Raw genomic sequence first — 16,911 nt, 5'->3', positions numbered from 1 at the left:
CACAGACAAAATTAGAAATAGCACTATTGCCTTTACCCCTTCCTCAGCCCAATTCCTTTATACCACAGCCTCAGCTGTAAACACCCTGAGCAAAGTAACCAAGCGGACACTGCCAAGCCTCACTCATCATAACACATCGGGTTATGATGTGTTCAGTTTCCAAAGGCTGAAACAGATTTAAGCCTTCATTTGAAGACTCAGAAATTACCTTCCTGTAGACTTTTAGGCAACCACTTTCAAGTGTACTTCATTCAAAATAAAAACAGTGGCAAATTTATAAGCAGGTGAAAATAAACCAAAAATTCGCTATAGAACAAATTCTGAATTCCATCTTCATCATCATGAATAAAAGAAAAAAAAGAAACAAACATTTAAGAAAAGTCATACCTTTTCTTGGAGGTAGTTCACCATTCTGTGTAAATTCTGTTCCAGGATACATGATCTCCCCATCTTTTACCATTTCATTCCACAAACCACAGAGTCCGTCTCGTGTAAAAGCAAGCTGTTAAAAATAAATTATATATAATTACTTGCAATTGTATTTTTCCTAGAATCAACCCAGACAAAATTAAAAAAAAAAAAAAACACCATGTATCATCTCACTAAATTCTTTGTGTGTGTTTGATAGAATCTTGCATCATCTTCTGATTCTCCAGCTATGCTATTTTCAGACTAAAAGCTGAAAGCAGTCATTTTTAGGTAGACTCAAAAACAGCAAGATGATCTTTCATTTGTTGAATAGTTCTCCTCAAAAGCATGATTTGATCACCTCAAAACTGCACACATATTCAAAATGACATCATGCAGCAATTCAGGTAAATATGTGAGGGAAATCCCTTTCTCCCTTCAGGAAAAGCTATGCTACATAAAATCAAAAATGGGAAGCACGAAGGAAGTCAGCACAGCCTGCTTTCCAGCAACTGAGGAGCAGGGCACTCAACAGAACACATGACAACCAGGCCATGCATTCATAAGCACATTCAGCCAGTTCAAACGACCCTGCTGTGCAGAGCTCTGGTCACAACCTTCCCTCTTCCTTCCAGCTGCTACAATGCATTAATCGGCATGTGAGAGGAGGAAGCATTTGTGTGAGTATCTGCTGAACCAGATCATGGGACTGATGAAGACTAAAGCAGGCTGTGCTCAGGGGAAGAGCCAAGGGCTGTCTGAGCCTCAGCACAGGTCAGCTCCCAGTAAACTAAGTGTGTAGTGGAACAAATACGGTGGATCAAATGGCAGAACCCTGCCAGCATGAAGTGCTCACAAAACTACCAGCTATAAGACTGGCCTCCAAGGATTTACCAATTTGCACCTCCCTTGAAGAACCTCATCGACCAAGTTAACTTAATATTCTTCTGATGATGCTTTCTGCTTTCCAGAATGCTGTAAAACAGGTGCCTGCATCAAGTGAACTCCTTAATAACCGGGAGTTTCAATAACTATTTGAAACCATATAGCCTAAGGGAGAAGGGGAGTGAAACTAGAAAACAGAATGTCTTCGGTGTCCTAGAGCCATGCAATGGAGACATCTAAGGAAAATCCTGAAAGCTTACTTAGAAGCATCTTTGTAACATAACTGTAACTAACATTCAAATCCAAAATGTTTTAACTGAGGAATAATATAAATAACTTATATAACTTCTGCAAATATTTGCCACTATACGTACAAGACCACTTATACTTTATCTTGATCAGTTTCCTAAAGACATTTTAGGAAAGGTTAGAGTTTTATGAGTCACAACCAATAGCAGGGAAATCATTAGCTGATCTAAGTAAGCTAAGATAAGAAAAATTAAAGTAAGTTGCGCCACTGTAGCAAACTGTATTCCCATATCAGCTTTCTGACTTCCTACTGCGCACTCCAGAAATTCAACAAGTCCTAATGATTTCATTCTTTTTTCAGCATAAAATACAAGATCACAAAGCGTATGCATTTCTCACGTGTTATTTCCTGACCTCAAGGGGATAGGAGAGAAAAGACACAGTCTGACCTAGATCTTATTCAACTTACCTGTGATTTACCAGGTGTACACTACCAGAATTGTGCTGTTACCGTACTTTAATGAAAGTGACATTCTCTGCTCTTCAGAGCTAGAGAAGACATAAGCCTTCTGCAGAGATGCTGTGCCTTGCTAAACGCTTTACAGTTGGCTTATTGTTTTATAAATAGCTTATTGTTTAAAATGGGAATAGAGTGAACTAAAGTTGTACTTCAATAACGTAAAAGAAAAGAAAGAAAAAGAACCCTTTTCCATCACTGTTTCTCGCATTGTTCTAGATCTATAAATATTTCAACAGTGAGAGAGAGAGAGAGAGAGAGAGAGAGAGACATCCACCTCTTTCATAAGATGTGGGCATATTCTTTAGTGGAGCACCTAAATTATTTAATTTTTCCAATTCTTAACAATAGCTTTGGTTGAAAAAATACCTAACACAGCTATTTCAGTGGTTTTGGCTCCTATATCATTGAAGGATTTACACAAAAACTTTTGCTTATTGAACAGTATTCTCATACATTTTACTTTACATTCTCAAATCATCGTGATATAGAAAATAATTGTCACTGCCCTTTAGCTTACACACTAAAGGCCTAAAAGCTTTGGATTCAAGGTTCTTCATAACACAACAATATTTTAATGATAGAACTTACTACCTTTGTAAATACAGCTGTAAAGCAGAATGAAAATTCTCTCCATTTCAACCTCTAATCTTTTCACATAGCACAAAGCTCACACAAGTTGTCTACGCAACTAAAAGCTGAAAAAGTAAACAAAATTTCTTCTGCCTTGGGTTTACTGTCTGAATTCTTATCCAAGTCATTTTCTTGGTATGTTGCAGAAAGATAAAGCAACCACCGAGATTATAGGCCAAACACAGCTCCCCCTCCTTCTCCAAATATGTTGCGTGGAAGTTTACACTGTAAGCACTCTCCGAAAAAACAACCTTTCTTTCATTCACTGTGTAGTTAACATTTTGTCAGAGGTTTAAGCCGGGGAGGGGTGGGGGGGGAGCAGAAAGGGAGACAAGTTTGAAGGTAAAGAAACATTGGACTTTTCTTGTAGCGAATAATAGTTATCTTGTAGCCACCTGAAAAGACATTTAAGGAACAGTACTTACAATTAATTCGTATGTCATAGCTGAAGGCAACTCAACTCCAACTGCAACAAGTTCACCATTAATCTATTCAGTGTCCAGCAGACACATTAAACAGTGAATTGCTGCTAAGGTAATCAACAGTTCAAGCAAAGTTTGGGTTTTCAAAGAATAATGGGGGAACAGAGTTGAGAAGCAGTTCTGCAGAACAGATCCTGGGGGCCTGGTGGACACCAAGCTGAACATGAGCCAATAACACGCCCACGCTGCAATGCAGGCTAATAGTATTCTGGGCTGCATTAGGCAAACTACCAGCAGCAGGAGGGAGTTCAGTACTGGTACCCAGTTCTGGGGCACCTCAGTACAAAAGAGACATGGACACGTTGGAGAGAGTCAAGTGAAGGGCCACAGAGATGATGAAGGGACTGGAGTGCCTCTCCGATAAGAAAAAGGCCGCGAATGTCCACAGAGGTCTCAGCCAGGCTCTTTTCAGTGGTGCTTTGTGTCAGAACAAGACACCATGGGAACAAACTGAACCCAGAACCCAGTCTAGTCAAAAGTTAGAGGTAAAGACAAATACACAAGCACATCCACCTCAGTTCCTTCAGAAATCTGGCTAAACACGCTCCAGAAGTTATTTCACATTAACAAAGAACAAAAGAGGTTCTGTCTAAAAACCAGGAGCACTCTGTGCTGTGCAGGTGACGGAGCAGTGGCACAGGCTGCCCATGGGCTGTGGGGTCTCCTCCTTGGGGATCTCCAGCAGAAACCTGGATGTGGCCCTGGGCATCCTGATCTGGGTGGCCCTGCTGGAGCAGGGGCTGGAGCAGATGGGTCCTGAGCTTCCTGCTAACCTTAGCCAGCCTGTGATTCTGTGAAACCAGCAACTAAAGGTAGCAATAAGTCAACTCTACGGCATAAAAGCCAAATTTCTGCTTTGATTACATAGTCCTGGTTGCTTTCTTTCTACAGCGTTTTAAGATTTATCAGGAAATCTAACACATTCCTGGCTTGTCAATTAGTAGGTTTTCTCACCATGTTTTCCAATTAGTTCACTGGGCATGTAAGTACTAATTATTGTATACTAGTATAGGGAAAGCCCGTATGTTTCAATATGAATAAATTATTAACAGACATTTAGTACCTTAGGTTTATTGTGGGAGTTTGTATGTGATACAGTCAATTAAATACACTAATTATTAGAAAAAGAAAGGGTTCATGATGACTTTTCACAGATATTCTTCAGGAGCACATCATACTTTACTGTTCCTCATCACTTCTGATGTACTGGGGTTGCAAGTACAGGAGTACAAGCCTAACATTGTCCCATTAGACACTTGACTTGTGCAAACATCCTTTCCTCTAATAATTTAATAACTTCATTTGTGAATGTTTAAAGAGATTAATTTGACAAACTCAGTAAGTTTTCACTGAATGTTTGCAACTGGGAACACCTCCAGCAATGTAACCTCTGTAAATTTACCACAAGAACCCCAAGTTTGTTTGCCCTACCCACCCACACACTTTCTTCCCAAGCCTGAGACAACAGCAATGCCTTACTCCACCCCACTAAACATTATCCTTCAGCCTCAGAACACGTTCTTAATTCTCTTACACCTTTCACCACATTAAAGGCCATTCCCCAAGCCCAATATCTCCCTCATCTTTCCTATGATACCTCCTGACTTTCTGTCAGGTAAGACTACAGCAATCTCACCTACTACACACCTCATATTTACAAACCGCAGCCCGCTTCCATCATTTACCACATATTCTCATATTCAGATCACGTCTTCTTATCTTTGCACTTCCAAAGTATGGATCACACCAAATTCATACTTCCCTCACAGACCAGGACCTCAGCCCTAACCACTTCTCACAAGTCAAAAAGGGCCTGAAGAGACTTCAAAGTGAACTGTACTGTAAACTAAGCAGACCTCTCCCTAATCTTTTGCTAATCTTATATCTACAGTTAAACTGTAATTTATTCCGTCTGGTACAAGATTTAATTAAAGTCAAAAGTGTATTTAGTTTGCTGACATATGCTGTTGCTATCATCCAATGAGCCTAGCAGTGAAATTCTGTCCCCTCACATCCCTTTCCCACTACCAGCTCTATAGAACAAGGCACTGGCATTACTGCTTCCTTAAATTTCAAGAACACAAAGCATTGCAACCACAAGCTGGATAAGCTTCTGAGAATTCTCAAAGCAAGATTTGCTTTCAATAAGTTATTTTAAAAACAATCAGAAGCTGTGACTTGGTTCTAAAGTCAACCACTTTAAATCAGACAAAGCTTATTCCATGTGGTCCACAGATCACGTTCTTGATGTGGTTTCATGAACTTTCCTGCAACAAGCGTAGAAGCCTCTATAAAACTTAACTGGAGCTCAAGAAAAATGATGCAAGAAAAGAAGAAAGGAAAAAAAACATCACAAGGACTTATCCAGGTAGGATTGCTGTTTACGTAACTGCATTGGAAACATAAGATAATCATAAACGTCATTATGGTTTTAAAATATAAGCTACTTAATAACATTCACCTCAGAACTGTCAGCATTTGAGTGGTGGGGGTGGAGAGGAATCTGTTTCTCTACTCAGCTACTTCTGCATTAGAACATTAATTAAAACAGATTTTTCTTTAGAAACAGATGAAAAATATTTTCAACACAGGAACAGTAAAGAAAATCACAAGAGAAACAGTAAATCCTTTCCCAAATCTGTCTACTATTTTCATTCTTTTGATTCTTCTATATTTGTTTCCTTGTTCTGTTGTCTTTCTTTTCAGTGTTCCATCTAGCTTCCTTCCATTCCTGCTCACATATGCCCTGAGACCCCAGCTGCTTATCATACCTATAAAAAGTACAGTGAACATCATTAGGTTTAACACATTGCTCTAAAGCTCTGATAACAAAGACAATAAAGTTCAGCAGTCCTCTAATTGCTTCAACAGATTTGAGTTTAAACTAGAAATGGCCTTTTGTCAACAGATTACCAGGCTGCCATTTGTAGAAGTTTATTAACAGTTGATAGTTATATGCCAAAAAAAAAAAAAAAAACCAAATCTTACCCTTAAACTTGGAAATTCTCTAACTTCCTCCATTTGCAGAGCAGTAGCTCTGACTAACCCAAACACTTGCACATTGAATTTAATTTCTCCAGCCTTTCGTTTCATATGCAGTATAGTCCTTAACTTTCCCCTTGTTTTGAAGGGACAGCATTACTTCAATTTTTAAATAACTAAAAATTCTATATTGCAAACTTTGCTACCCTTAAAAATGTAGTAGTTTTGATTTGCAGTTTATCTTTTTTTTTTTTTTTTTTTTAAATCAGAATGCTGAGTCTAAGGAGAGAACAAACAGGAAATCCACAAAACAGAAAAAACAACTTTCACTAGTTTCTTGCTTGAAACAGTCAAGATATCATTTATTTGCATCATCTTACAAGCAGGAATACCGATATAGATGCTAGAATAGTTAATCTTTCATAAAAATCTGAACAACAAATTAAGCTTTAGAGAGAAGGTGAAAAGGTTTTGGACAAATGCAACTCTTACAGGTGGCTGATTCATCTTAAGATTTCTCTCAGATCTGGGCAAAAATAAAATGACAAATAGCCTGCCAACCATGAACTCAATGAAAATTGATGAAAATGCATCCTATTCTTACTGTAGATAGCTCTTGTACCTTCACTACTGCTTAAAGTATTTCTCCCTTCTGCAGAAAATGAAAGCTTTTCTCCTCTATCCTCTGCTATTAAGCACTGTAGTCATCCCCAGGATACAGAATAAGCAGACCAATAAACATCAAATGCACACAAGCATCCCATTAGCTGACTGATTCTACTTCTTCATTATTCAACCAGCACTAATTAAAGTTCTCTGTGTAAGGTTCTAAAAGGGTAGCACGGTACACTCACTTAATTGGAACTATTTTAAGCACAATTTGACTTGGCAAAGTGGATATCTAGGTTTAAGTAAACAATTTTAATCTTGCCTTTTTTTTAATGTTTCTCTTTCAAAAATGGATGTCTTTATTAGAGCAGCCACTAAAACACAATCTCCCCTTGCATACAGATTTTGTTATAAACAGTTCCCATTCATAAAAGATACACATAAGTAGATGTTTTAAAATGCATTAATTCAAACCTAAAAAATTATTAGGAATGTAACAGGTGATCTTCCAACGTTAGCAGCAATATCCTATTTTATTATTTCCTAAGATTACTTAGCTGTTAGATAATACAGTATATTATTGACATTTGCATTTAAAAAAAAAGTTACATATTGTATTACTGATGCAATCTCATACTTGAGCTAAACCATCTGAATTTTTCAGCTACTGTAGCAGATTGTATTCTTTCAGACAACGCAGAGCCTAACTTTGATCCAACAGGAATCAGTAATTTAGTAAGAACAGATAAAAATAATAACATTTGTAAAGTAAGACTCACAAAATGAATGTGTCTAGACATTGGTCTAGTTTTAAACTATGCTAGCAGCCATAAAACACAATACCAGGCCAATTCCTTATAAAAATCTGAAATTCCTTATAAAAGATCTGAAACAGTCATGGGCAGCAGGCAGGTCTTTGTAGAGCATTTAGGCTTCCTAGCATAGTATAGCTTAAATTAGTTTCAGATAAGTTTCAGATCAGCAAAAATTATGTTGCTTACATGCAGTTTCTACTAACATTTCATACCACTTCAGTTACTGCTGCAGGATAAACGCTCACTGTTCCCACAAAGGGACACGTGTCTTCAATATTCTCTTAACAACAGTAAAAAGATGCTACAGCACACTGTCCTTGTCTATTAACACAAACATCCTAAAACTCAATAAGGGCATTTAAATTTGGACTGGATACAAGCTAGAACAGTAACATTCAGAGGTGATTAAACACAATCCGTCCTAAAATCTACAAATCATTCTTTTCTCATTACAATAATACCACTATATTACATACTGCTTCTAATGCACATAATGTTATAGTATCATTTATTACATTATTAATGCAACACTGTCTTGAACTAAAGTAAAGAAGAATCCAATGATCTTCAGAGAGTTCAGTGCCTTTAAGCTTTCAACAATAGCTGCCACAGACATCAGTCTGATAGCAGGGGCAAAAAAAAAAAAAAATGGAGGAGTCAGAATTTGGAGACCACTAGCCAACCTAAAGAAATATTATCCTCCAATTCTATTTATATTCCTCACGTTAAGCAACAACAAGGAACTTCAATAGCAAAAAAAAAAAAAAAAAAAAAAACTAATTTTAAAGATAGAATAACCTCTGTATGTCTTCTAAGCATAAAGATTCCTCAGTACAACTTTCTCCAAAGGACCCTACCAACACACTCCTTACCTGCTGTATAACAGAACGATAGATAAAGCTAGCTGCAAAGTAAGGAGCTTCAGAGTCAAATTCTAAGAAATACTTTGTAGTTGTTTTGATTCATTCACTTAAATCGGTGTGTCTTTCTTCAAATCTCTCCTGTGTTACAATCTCCATTACAATCGTAATTTCAATTTCTGTTGACAGTCCCTTGAAAACTGACGAGGCCTTTCTGTAGATAGCAGGTAAAAATATATGCAGCAGGAAATCTGCATGTTCAGAACATAGAGTGGTATAAGATTTACACCTATAAAGAGATCTCACAAGTAGCTAGGTCGTGCTAGTTGATCAGTAGCTAAAATAGTCAATCATGCAACAGAGAAATATTCCCCAGAGCCTAAAACCTCTTTACTTGACAGAAGACATCTGCCATTTAAGACACCAAAAGGAGAGATACGAGATCCATATATACTACTAAACCTTTTTGTTGCTGTATAACAACAATGCTGTGTAATACCAAAATCTGCTATCCTCGTAAGAAAATCGTATCATACCTTGGTGGCCTCTTCACATTCCACAGAAGAGAAAAACGCTTGTGTCCAGGAGATCACAAACGATTACTGTTCTCTTATTTCATTAATCTCATTATTTTGGCTGGAATACGATTGGAAGAAAGCAAAGGGAATACCCTGGCAATTAGAAGGCAAGTAAATAACAAGTTTAACTTGTTATTACTCAGAAAAAAAAAATTATGAAAGAACTTGCTCATAAAAATTTGTCATAAATTAAAATTTCTTATTGTTTAATGGAATTGTTACAACCCATTGGCTGCACAAACATCCCATAAAAGACAAGTACATCACTGCAATTATATACACTTAGTTGAAAATAATCCTTAAGGTAGGAATGGCAACTGAAACTCTGCTGTCAAAAGTGCACGTAAGCAGAAGAAGAAAAAAAAAAAAAGGAGGCATGTTGAAAAAAGGCTTCATAAACAAAAGGAAAAATAGGACGAATCACACCAACAGTCACATTTTTCATCTTGTATAATAAAAGAAGAAGCCAACACACACTCAGCAGTAGTTAAAAATGATTGTCACTCATCAGCTACAATTTTCTTCCATTCTACAATAGCCAAAGCAACACTACAACTCAGCACTCAGTGTCCAGAATAGTATTTTTATATTTCTTCACATATTCATCTTCAAATTGTTTTGTACTACACTTATTTACCTCCAATGCCAAAACAAATAACTCTGGACAGAAACTTTGACGTCTACAAAGAATAAAAGAGAGACAGAATCATCTAGCCAACTCAAGACCAACCTCTGTCATTTTATAGTATTTACATACAAAACTTACTGTATAATGTAACCTTCAAGGCTCTGTTATTCCAGAATCTGATTTAGCTCGTTAGATGTAAAATACTGCAGGTAGCTGCTTCTGGATCACAACTGCACAGTAACAGACCCTTGTCTAAATGCAACAGCTGAACTACCCAGACCATCCAGGATATAATTTTGGGTAAAGTCACTCAGGATGCAATTTATTTTTTAAAATCCTTTATCTGTATCAAAACATTAATATCAGCTTGCCTATCCCAACAGGAACTTCAGCGATTTGAGCAGGAAGTTGGAGGTTTATTCAAAATAAGGCATCTATGTGTAACATCTGCAAGAAGGAAGAAGTCATACAACTCAAGGACTCGCCCATTTCATCCAAAACTGACCTATATCACTCTAATTACTCAATATTTTCCTCATAGCTTTCAAATCTGAATTGGGAAAACAGGATAATGTGCTCATTCTTGCATCACACAACCTAAATAAATAAGCAGACCATCTTCTACAGCAAAACTCCCACCAAACACCAGTAAATCTCAACAAAAACCAGTTTCATTTTGACCACATCTCTTTGACAGACTCAGTATAGATTCAACTCCCTTGGGATAAGAGAGCATTTAAAAGGAAGCCTATGCCCGTTAGCCAAAAAATGACAGTAAAAGCATATCTGAACATAAATTCAAATATAAATTATATTCCTATTATCTTCCACAACAGTTCTCTCGTGCACTAGAACTGCTAGCTTTCAGGCAGACAAGAAGTTCAGCGACAGCCTAAATGGAGAACTTCTGAGTTCAAACAGATGTGTGCTTTGGCTCTCTATAAAAAATAACACACATAGACCAGCTTACTTTTCTGCAGAGAGACCAGAGCAACAATGCAGCTCAAAATGAGTTTGTGCTCTTTCAAGCTCAGATTGATGTATATGCATCTGGCTCAAGAGCACTGCTGCTGATGTCTGTCAGCGGTTTGGATGACAAGCATCCCCAATCCACATCCGAAAGGCACGACGCGGCAGTCCGATGCCTTACCTGCAGGTCTGTCTTCAGCCATTTGGAGTCAAACCTGGCTTGAGCAGCCAGACAGAAAGATTCCGAGGACATCTTCCCTTCTCCAGCCTCCTCTCCAGGCTGGCCGAGCAGCCCCACCTGCCACGCAACGACAGAGACAGCCATCCAGCACGTGAGATAAGCCACGCGAGGTTATTTTTGTCCTAGCCACGATGGCCTCCGCTTCATCTTTCAATACTACCCCCCCACCCCGGAGCTCAGACCCCTCAACGCCGGACAGGGCAACGCGCTCGGAGCAGAGCACCGCCGGACCACCGCCCCCAACAGCTCCGCTTCCCTCCTCGCGACGGCCCGAGGGCAGCGCCCGCGACCTAACGCCGCCCCTCACCCACGGCACAGCGGATCGATGGCGGATTACGCAAGCCACCGGTCAGCGGCCAGCGGGGCCGCCTCACCGGCCGCTCCCTCTCCGGGGCTCAGCCCCTCCCCCGCACGGCCGCCCCACCCCCACACTGCGGCCATATCCACGGGGCTGAGCCAGGCGATGGGGGGGGGGTTTGGCTCCCTTGCTAGTTCACCTCCACTTCGCGGCAGCGGACAGAGACGTCAGGGTACGGATCAGCACTCACCGAGCGCCCGCGATGGTGGTGGTGGTGGCGGCTCCCCGGCCCGCTCTGTCACCGCCTGCTATCCGCGGATTATCCTCGCCCCTCCTTCCCGCTCCCGCCCGTCCCCCCCCCACCCTCCTCCGCCGACAGCGGCGCTGAACGCTCCCTCCCTCGACACTGGAAACTGGGGAAGCACAGCCCCCCTGGCCCCCCATACACACATACGTCAGCGAGGCTATCGACAAATCAGGAAAGGAGAGAGGCGGGACATCCGGTGCGAACCATCGAGAGAAGCGGTGCAATGGAGATAGACGGGTCACAGGAGCGGGATGGGGGGTGGGTGATCCTCGGCCTCCTGGTTCTGGGCCTTGATGCTCCTGTCTCAGCGCCGATCGCGGTGGTGGATGAGGGCAAACTCTAGAGCGGCTGGGTGGTATAGGTGTCATAACGCAACAGCCAGGCGCGGAGCTGTTAATATGCACCGCAGATGGATTCTAAATCAGTCCAAGAGCAGCAAAGTAATAGTCACAGAATCACAGAATGGCCAGGGTTGGAAAGGACCTCAAGGATCATGAAGCTCCAACCCCCCTGCCACATGCAGGGCCACCAACCTCCCCATTTAATACTCGACCAGGCTGCCCAGGGCCTCATCCAGTCTGGCCTTGAACACCTCCAGGGACGGGGCATCCACAACCTCTTTGGGCAGCCTGTTCCAGCACCTCACCACTCACTCAGTAAAGAACTTCCCCCTGACATCCAACCTAAATCTTCCCTCCTTCAACTTAAAAACATTTCCCCTTATCCTGCTGTTATCTACCCTTTCAAAGAGTTGGCTCCCCTCCTGTTTGTAGGCTCCCTTTACGTACTGAAAGGCTGCAATGAGGTCACCCCGCAGCCTTCTTTTCTCCAGGCTGAACAAGCCCAGCTCCCTCAGCCCATCTTCACAGGGGAGGTGCTCCAGTGCTCCAGACCCCTGATCATCTTTGTGGCTTTCCTCTGGACCTGCTCCAATAGCTTCCTGTTTTTCCTGTACTGAGGGCTCCAGACCTTGACACAGTACTCCAGATAGGGTCTCACAAGAGCAGAGTAGAGAGGGACAATCACCTCCCTGTCCCTGCTGGCCACCTCTCTTCTGATGGAGCCCAGGATACGTTAAATATATATATATATATATATATATATATATATCGTATATATTCCCTTTAGAGATCAGCTTCAGTTCCACATAACTAAAACCACAATTTAAAAGCAAAAGGATTAGTAGTGAGCAGTTCATTGGCAACCCAAGTGGCAGAAACAGCCTGAAGGAGTGAGGCCGGAGGGAAGGTTTGTGCTGGATGGAGTACAAAGAAAGGAGCTGGGTTTGGCAGATGGGATGAAAACTGGCCTTGGCCAACTCTAGCATGTGAAACCACAGGCTGCACATCCATGAAATTCTGACGTGACTGGGACCCATACCAGCATTTAGACAAAGACATATAATATTTATTATTACTATTGTTATTGTTTAAGAAACAAGACATGGAGTTGTTGGAGCAGGTCCAGAGGAGGGCCACAAAGATAACCAGAGTGCTGGAGCACCTCTCCTATGAAGATGGGTTGAGGGAGCTGGGCTTGTTCAGCTTGGAGAAGAGAAGGCTCCAGGGAGACCTCATTGTGGCCTTCCAGTAGCTAAAGGGGCCCATGAGAAAGATAGGGAGGGACTCTTTGTCCTGTAGTGTAGTGATAGGACAAGAGCTTTAAAATAAAGGTAGGTAAATTTAAATAGGTTTAAACCAGACATTAGGAAGAAATTCTTCACAATGAGGCACTGGAACAGGCTGCCCAGAGAAGCTTTGGATTCCTATTGTGTTTAACCCAACAGTAGCTCATCATCATGCAGCCTTTTGCTTGCTACTCTCTTTCCACTCCAACATGATACGAGAGAGAGAAACAAAATAGAATTTAAGTGTTGAGATAAAAACTATTTACAAAGACAGAAGAGGGATATGGAAACAGAAATGCAGTGGTATATATACATATATATATATATATGCATACACATATACTTGCCAACCAAAGCCCCACTAGCAATGCAAGGTCTCAGCTGCAGAGCAGCAGCCAGCTGTGGTCAACTACCTACAGCTCCATTGTTTTCCATGTGGTGTCACATGGTATGGAATGGCCCCTGGCCTAATTCAAGCTACATGTACTAATTTTGCCTGGCCAGCTGGGCTGCATAGTAAAGGTGGTGGCTGTTCCTCAGGTGTGCTTCCAACAGTCACAGATTCTTACCAAGGCTGGAAAAGACCTCCAAGATCATGCAGTCCAAATGTCCACCTACCATCAACATTTCCCAACTAAGCCATGTCCCTTAGTACAACATCTAAACGTTTCTTAAACACCTCCAGGGACAGTGACTCACTCCATCATCTCCCTGGTTAGCCCACTCCAGCACCTGACCACTCTTTCAGAGGATAATTTTTTCCTAATATCCAACCTGAATCTCCCTGACACAACATTCTATCTAGTACTATTGCTAGTTACATGGGAGGACAGGCCGGCCCTACCTTGTCACAACCTGTTTCTGATCACTATAGGGAGCTACAAGGTCTCCCCTGAGCCTCCTCTTCTCCAGACTGAACAATCCCAGTTCCCTCAGCCACTCCCCATTAAGACTTGTGCTCCAGACCCTTCACAGCTTCATTGCCCTTTTCTAGACACACTCCAGGACCTCGATGTCTTTATTGTAGTGCAAGGCTCAAAACTGAACACAGCACTACAGTTGGAGCCTCACCAGAGACAAGTACCAGGGGATAATCACTTCTCTGCTTCTGCTTACAGCACTATTTCTGATACAAGCCAGGATGCTATAGGACTTCTCAGCTACCTGGGCACACTGCTGGCTCATGTTCAGCCAAGTGTTGACCAACACCTCCAGGTCCATTTCTTCCACACAGTCTTTTCAGCCACTCTGCCCCAACCCTGTAGCACTGCCTGGGGTTGTTGTGGCCAAAGTGTAGGACCTGGCACTTGACCTTGCTGAACTTCATCCCATCCTTTAGTTGTTGTCAGCAACAACCAGGACTTTGATGTGCTAATAATGCTGTTTGGGCTGAAACCAAAATGATGCCCCATTCCTGGAGATGTTCAAGACAGATTGCATGGGGCCCTGGGCAGTCTGATCTAGTGAGTGGCAACCTGCCCATATCCATGCAACTGGAACTAGATGAGCTTTCACGTCCCCTCCAACCTAAACCATTCTGTGATTCTAAGAAACACTGTAATAATTGTTACTGGTAAAGAATAGTGAATTTGACTATCAGGTTTCATTTTCAAGGTAACAGAAAAGATGCTGCTATGACCTCCCTGAAGTCAAGACCTGGTCTCCTTAAGTGAAATGCTGTATAACATTTCTGAAATCCGTGAAATTTTATATAAAACATAGAAATTTCTAATTTCACATTACTCTCTGAAACTTTAAAATATGAACCTTTAAAAACAAACATAGAAAAATCTGACCAAGTGTGAGCACGTCAAAAGCTCTATGTTAGATATGAGGGAACTGAAAGTTCAGTTCTGTGTTTCATGTCATGTCTTCTCTAGCTAGGCCACAGCCATGGACTAGCACACCAGGATGGGAAATGTTTTAGTCTCCTCTTTCCTAGTAGACTGGAAATGTGAGGAAATAGTTATATTTTCATATTAAAATAAGTTTTAAAAGCACTTTGCAATTCACAGAGGCCAAACTAGAAGGAATTAGTACAACTTGGTTGAAAAATAGTCCCCACTCATTATGCCTATTGTTTGTTTAAATGATTTGCAAGTTGGATCGCATTGAGGTACTTTGCATGAGCTACTTTCTCTGTTATTTATTTGTTTGGCTCTCCAAAAATGTCATTTGCATACATTTCAGACATATTTCTTACTTTTATTAAATAGCAAGCAGCAGTAATCTTCTGATGCTCTTGATGAAAATAGTTTGAAGAGTACATAACTAGCTAACTTGTAAGACTTGAATCTCTAGTCCAATTAACAGGTAGTCACTAGGTTCAAGAAATAACAAAACATATTTGGGTGCAGTAACTATGGAAATTTAACAGATGGAAATACTTTTGAAGAATTTGGGGATTATTTTGTATTTCCAGATTTAGATTTCACTTTTGATGAGTAATTTTAATTTGCATTTGAAATGTGCTGTAATAGCATGGTACAATCTCAAATGGCACTGTTATTTACAGAAATACGATGTACCCATCAAATTTTCCACAGAGAAAAGTATGTTCAGTAAAACAGCTTCAATAATTACTTTGATGACATAAATAAAAATCATTTTATTTTAACCAATAATCGGAAAATAAAAAGGCTCTGATGCCTGCAGTTTGTCCTTATACACAGTATTTTATTAATAATTCCACCAGTAACTAAGTTATTGTGAAGTTGTTTAAATAACAATGCTTTGTTGTTTCTCTACTGAATGACCAAGGCAGTGAAGGTGGTAATACAGGTGTCTGACAGACTTCTGAAGGCAAGCAGCTGAAGTGCTGTTGGCTGTTAGCCACTCCACAGCCAAACACTCCACTCTTATGATGCATATTTCCATCTTAAAGCAGGGTTATATGATCTTTTAAATCAGTTCTCCAGGCATCATTCTCTGTGTGTATCAGCTTGCTAAAGCAACCTACATTAAACTCAAGAGGATGATTAAGTAGATTTGATGCCCCTGTCTTAGAGACACCAACAGCCTCAGGAGCTACAGGGCAGGCAGCTAGTGATGGTGGAAGAAGGCTCTCAGCTTCCACTGCAAGTCTGCCAAAACCTTCATAATATTTTCTCGTTTACTCTAGAGAAATGGACAAATGTGGAAAAATCTAATTTCCATGGACAGATACGGTCAGTCGTTCACATGTATCTGCTTCTAGGCATATTGTCAAATCACTATTAATACAGATTAAAGTAAAAAGTAAATATATCAGAGTGCTTTCTAAGAGGATCTCTTTCTCCGCTGCGCTTCTTAGAGCACTTGCAAACAATACAGTATGCTCTAAAAATGCCTGGCTTTGTGCAAGAGACCTCTCTTTTGCTGTGAACGTGGTGCAGGGGACACAGTAGCTTCCACAAAAGAAGAACAAATGAACAAATGATGAGAATGATTTTTTTTTTAATCATCAGGTAGCAAAAACATCAAAGTGTATCTTTATATGAAATCAGTATCCAGTCCTACCTGCAGACATTTTGGGTATAACTGTTCAATTTTTACTAATAAATATTTTAAATATGTGTGAGCTCCAGGGAATCTTTCTTTTGTTATAACAGCAGTGAAATGTGGGGCATTTCTTTTTTCTCATTTGATCTCAATAATTGTTATGCACGGGGAAGAGACAGAAAACCATCTCTGTAAGAGCAGCACCCAACTGTTCACTGCAAGACAATGCTTTTTTTGTTTGTAATTTTTTTCAAGAGCTATTTGTGTTGAGCTCTCCCACTGAGCTTGGAAGTCTTTGTGTATTATTATCCGCAAAAATACAAGATCCAGTCCATTCTGAGCT

At 40.5% G+C, this 16,911-nt stretch overlaps 1 protein-coding gene across 4 annotated transcripts in view; it reads right to left on the bottom strand.

The window, feature by feature from the left end:
- HERC2 (HECT and RLD domain containing E3 ubiquitin protein ligase 2) overlaps positions 1-11,540 on the bottom strand; it is a 104,569-nt gene extending 93,029 nt beyond the window's left edge. For 3 of the 4 annotated variants that reach the window (XM_085213479.1, XM_085213499.1, XM_085213490.1), the window contains exons 1-3: positions 11,405-11,540; positions 10,797-10,913; positions 388-502 (exon numbers count right to left, since the gene is read on the bottom strand). In XM_085213479.1, the coding sequence (XP_085069605.1) occupies positions 388-502; positions 10,797-10,868 (187 nt within the window). In that variant the 5' untranslated portion in view covers positions 10,869-10,913; positions 11,405-11,540. Of the gene's footprint in view, positions 1-387; positions 503-10,796; positions 10,914-11,163; positions 11,183-11,404 lie in introns of those variants that run through there. The other variant, XM_085213484.1, reaches the window with a different exon arrangement.
- Positions 11,541-16,911: the final 5,371 nt, after the last annotated feature.

The sequence above is a fragment of the Meleagris gallopavo genome, chromosome 1 (genome assembly GCF_905368555.1).
Source record: "Meleagris gallopavo chromosome 1, MGAL_WU_HG_1.1, whole genome shotgun sequence".
Classification (NCBI taxonomy): domain Eukaryota; kingdom Metazoa; phylum Chordata; class Aves; order Galliformes; family Phasianidae; genus Meleagris; species Meleagris gallopavo.
This window is presented reverse-complemented; position numbering and strand designations above follow the sequence as displayed.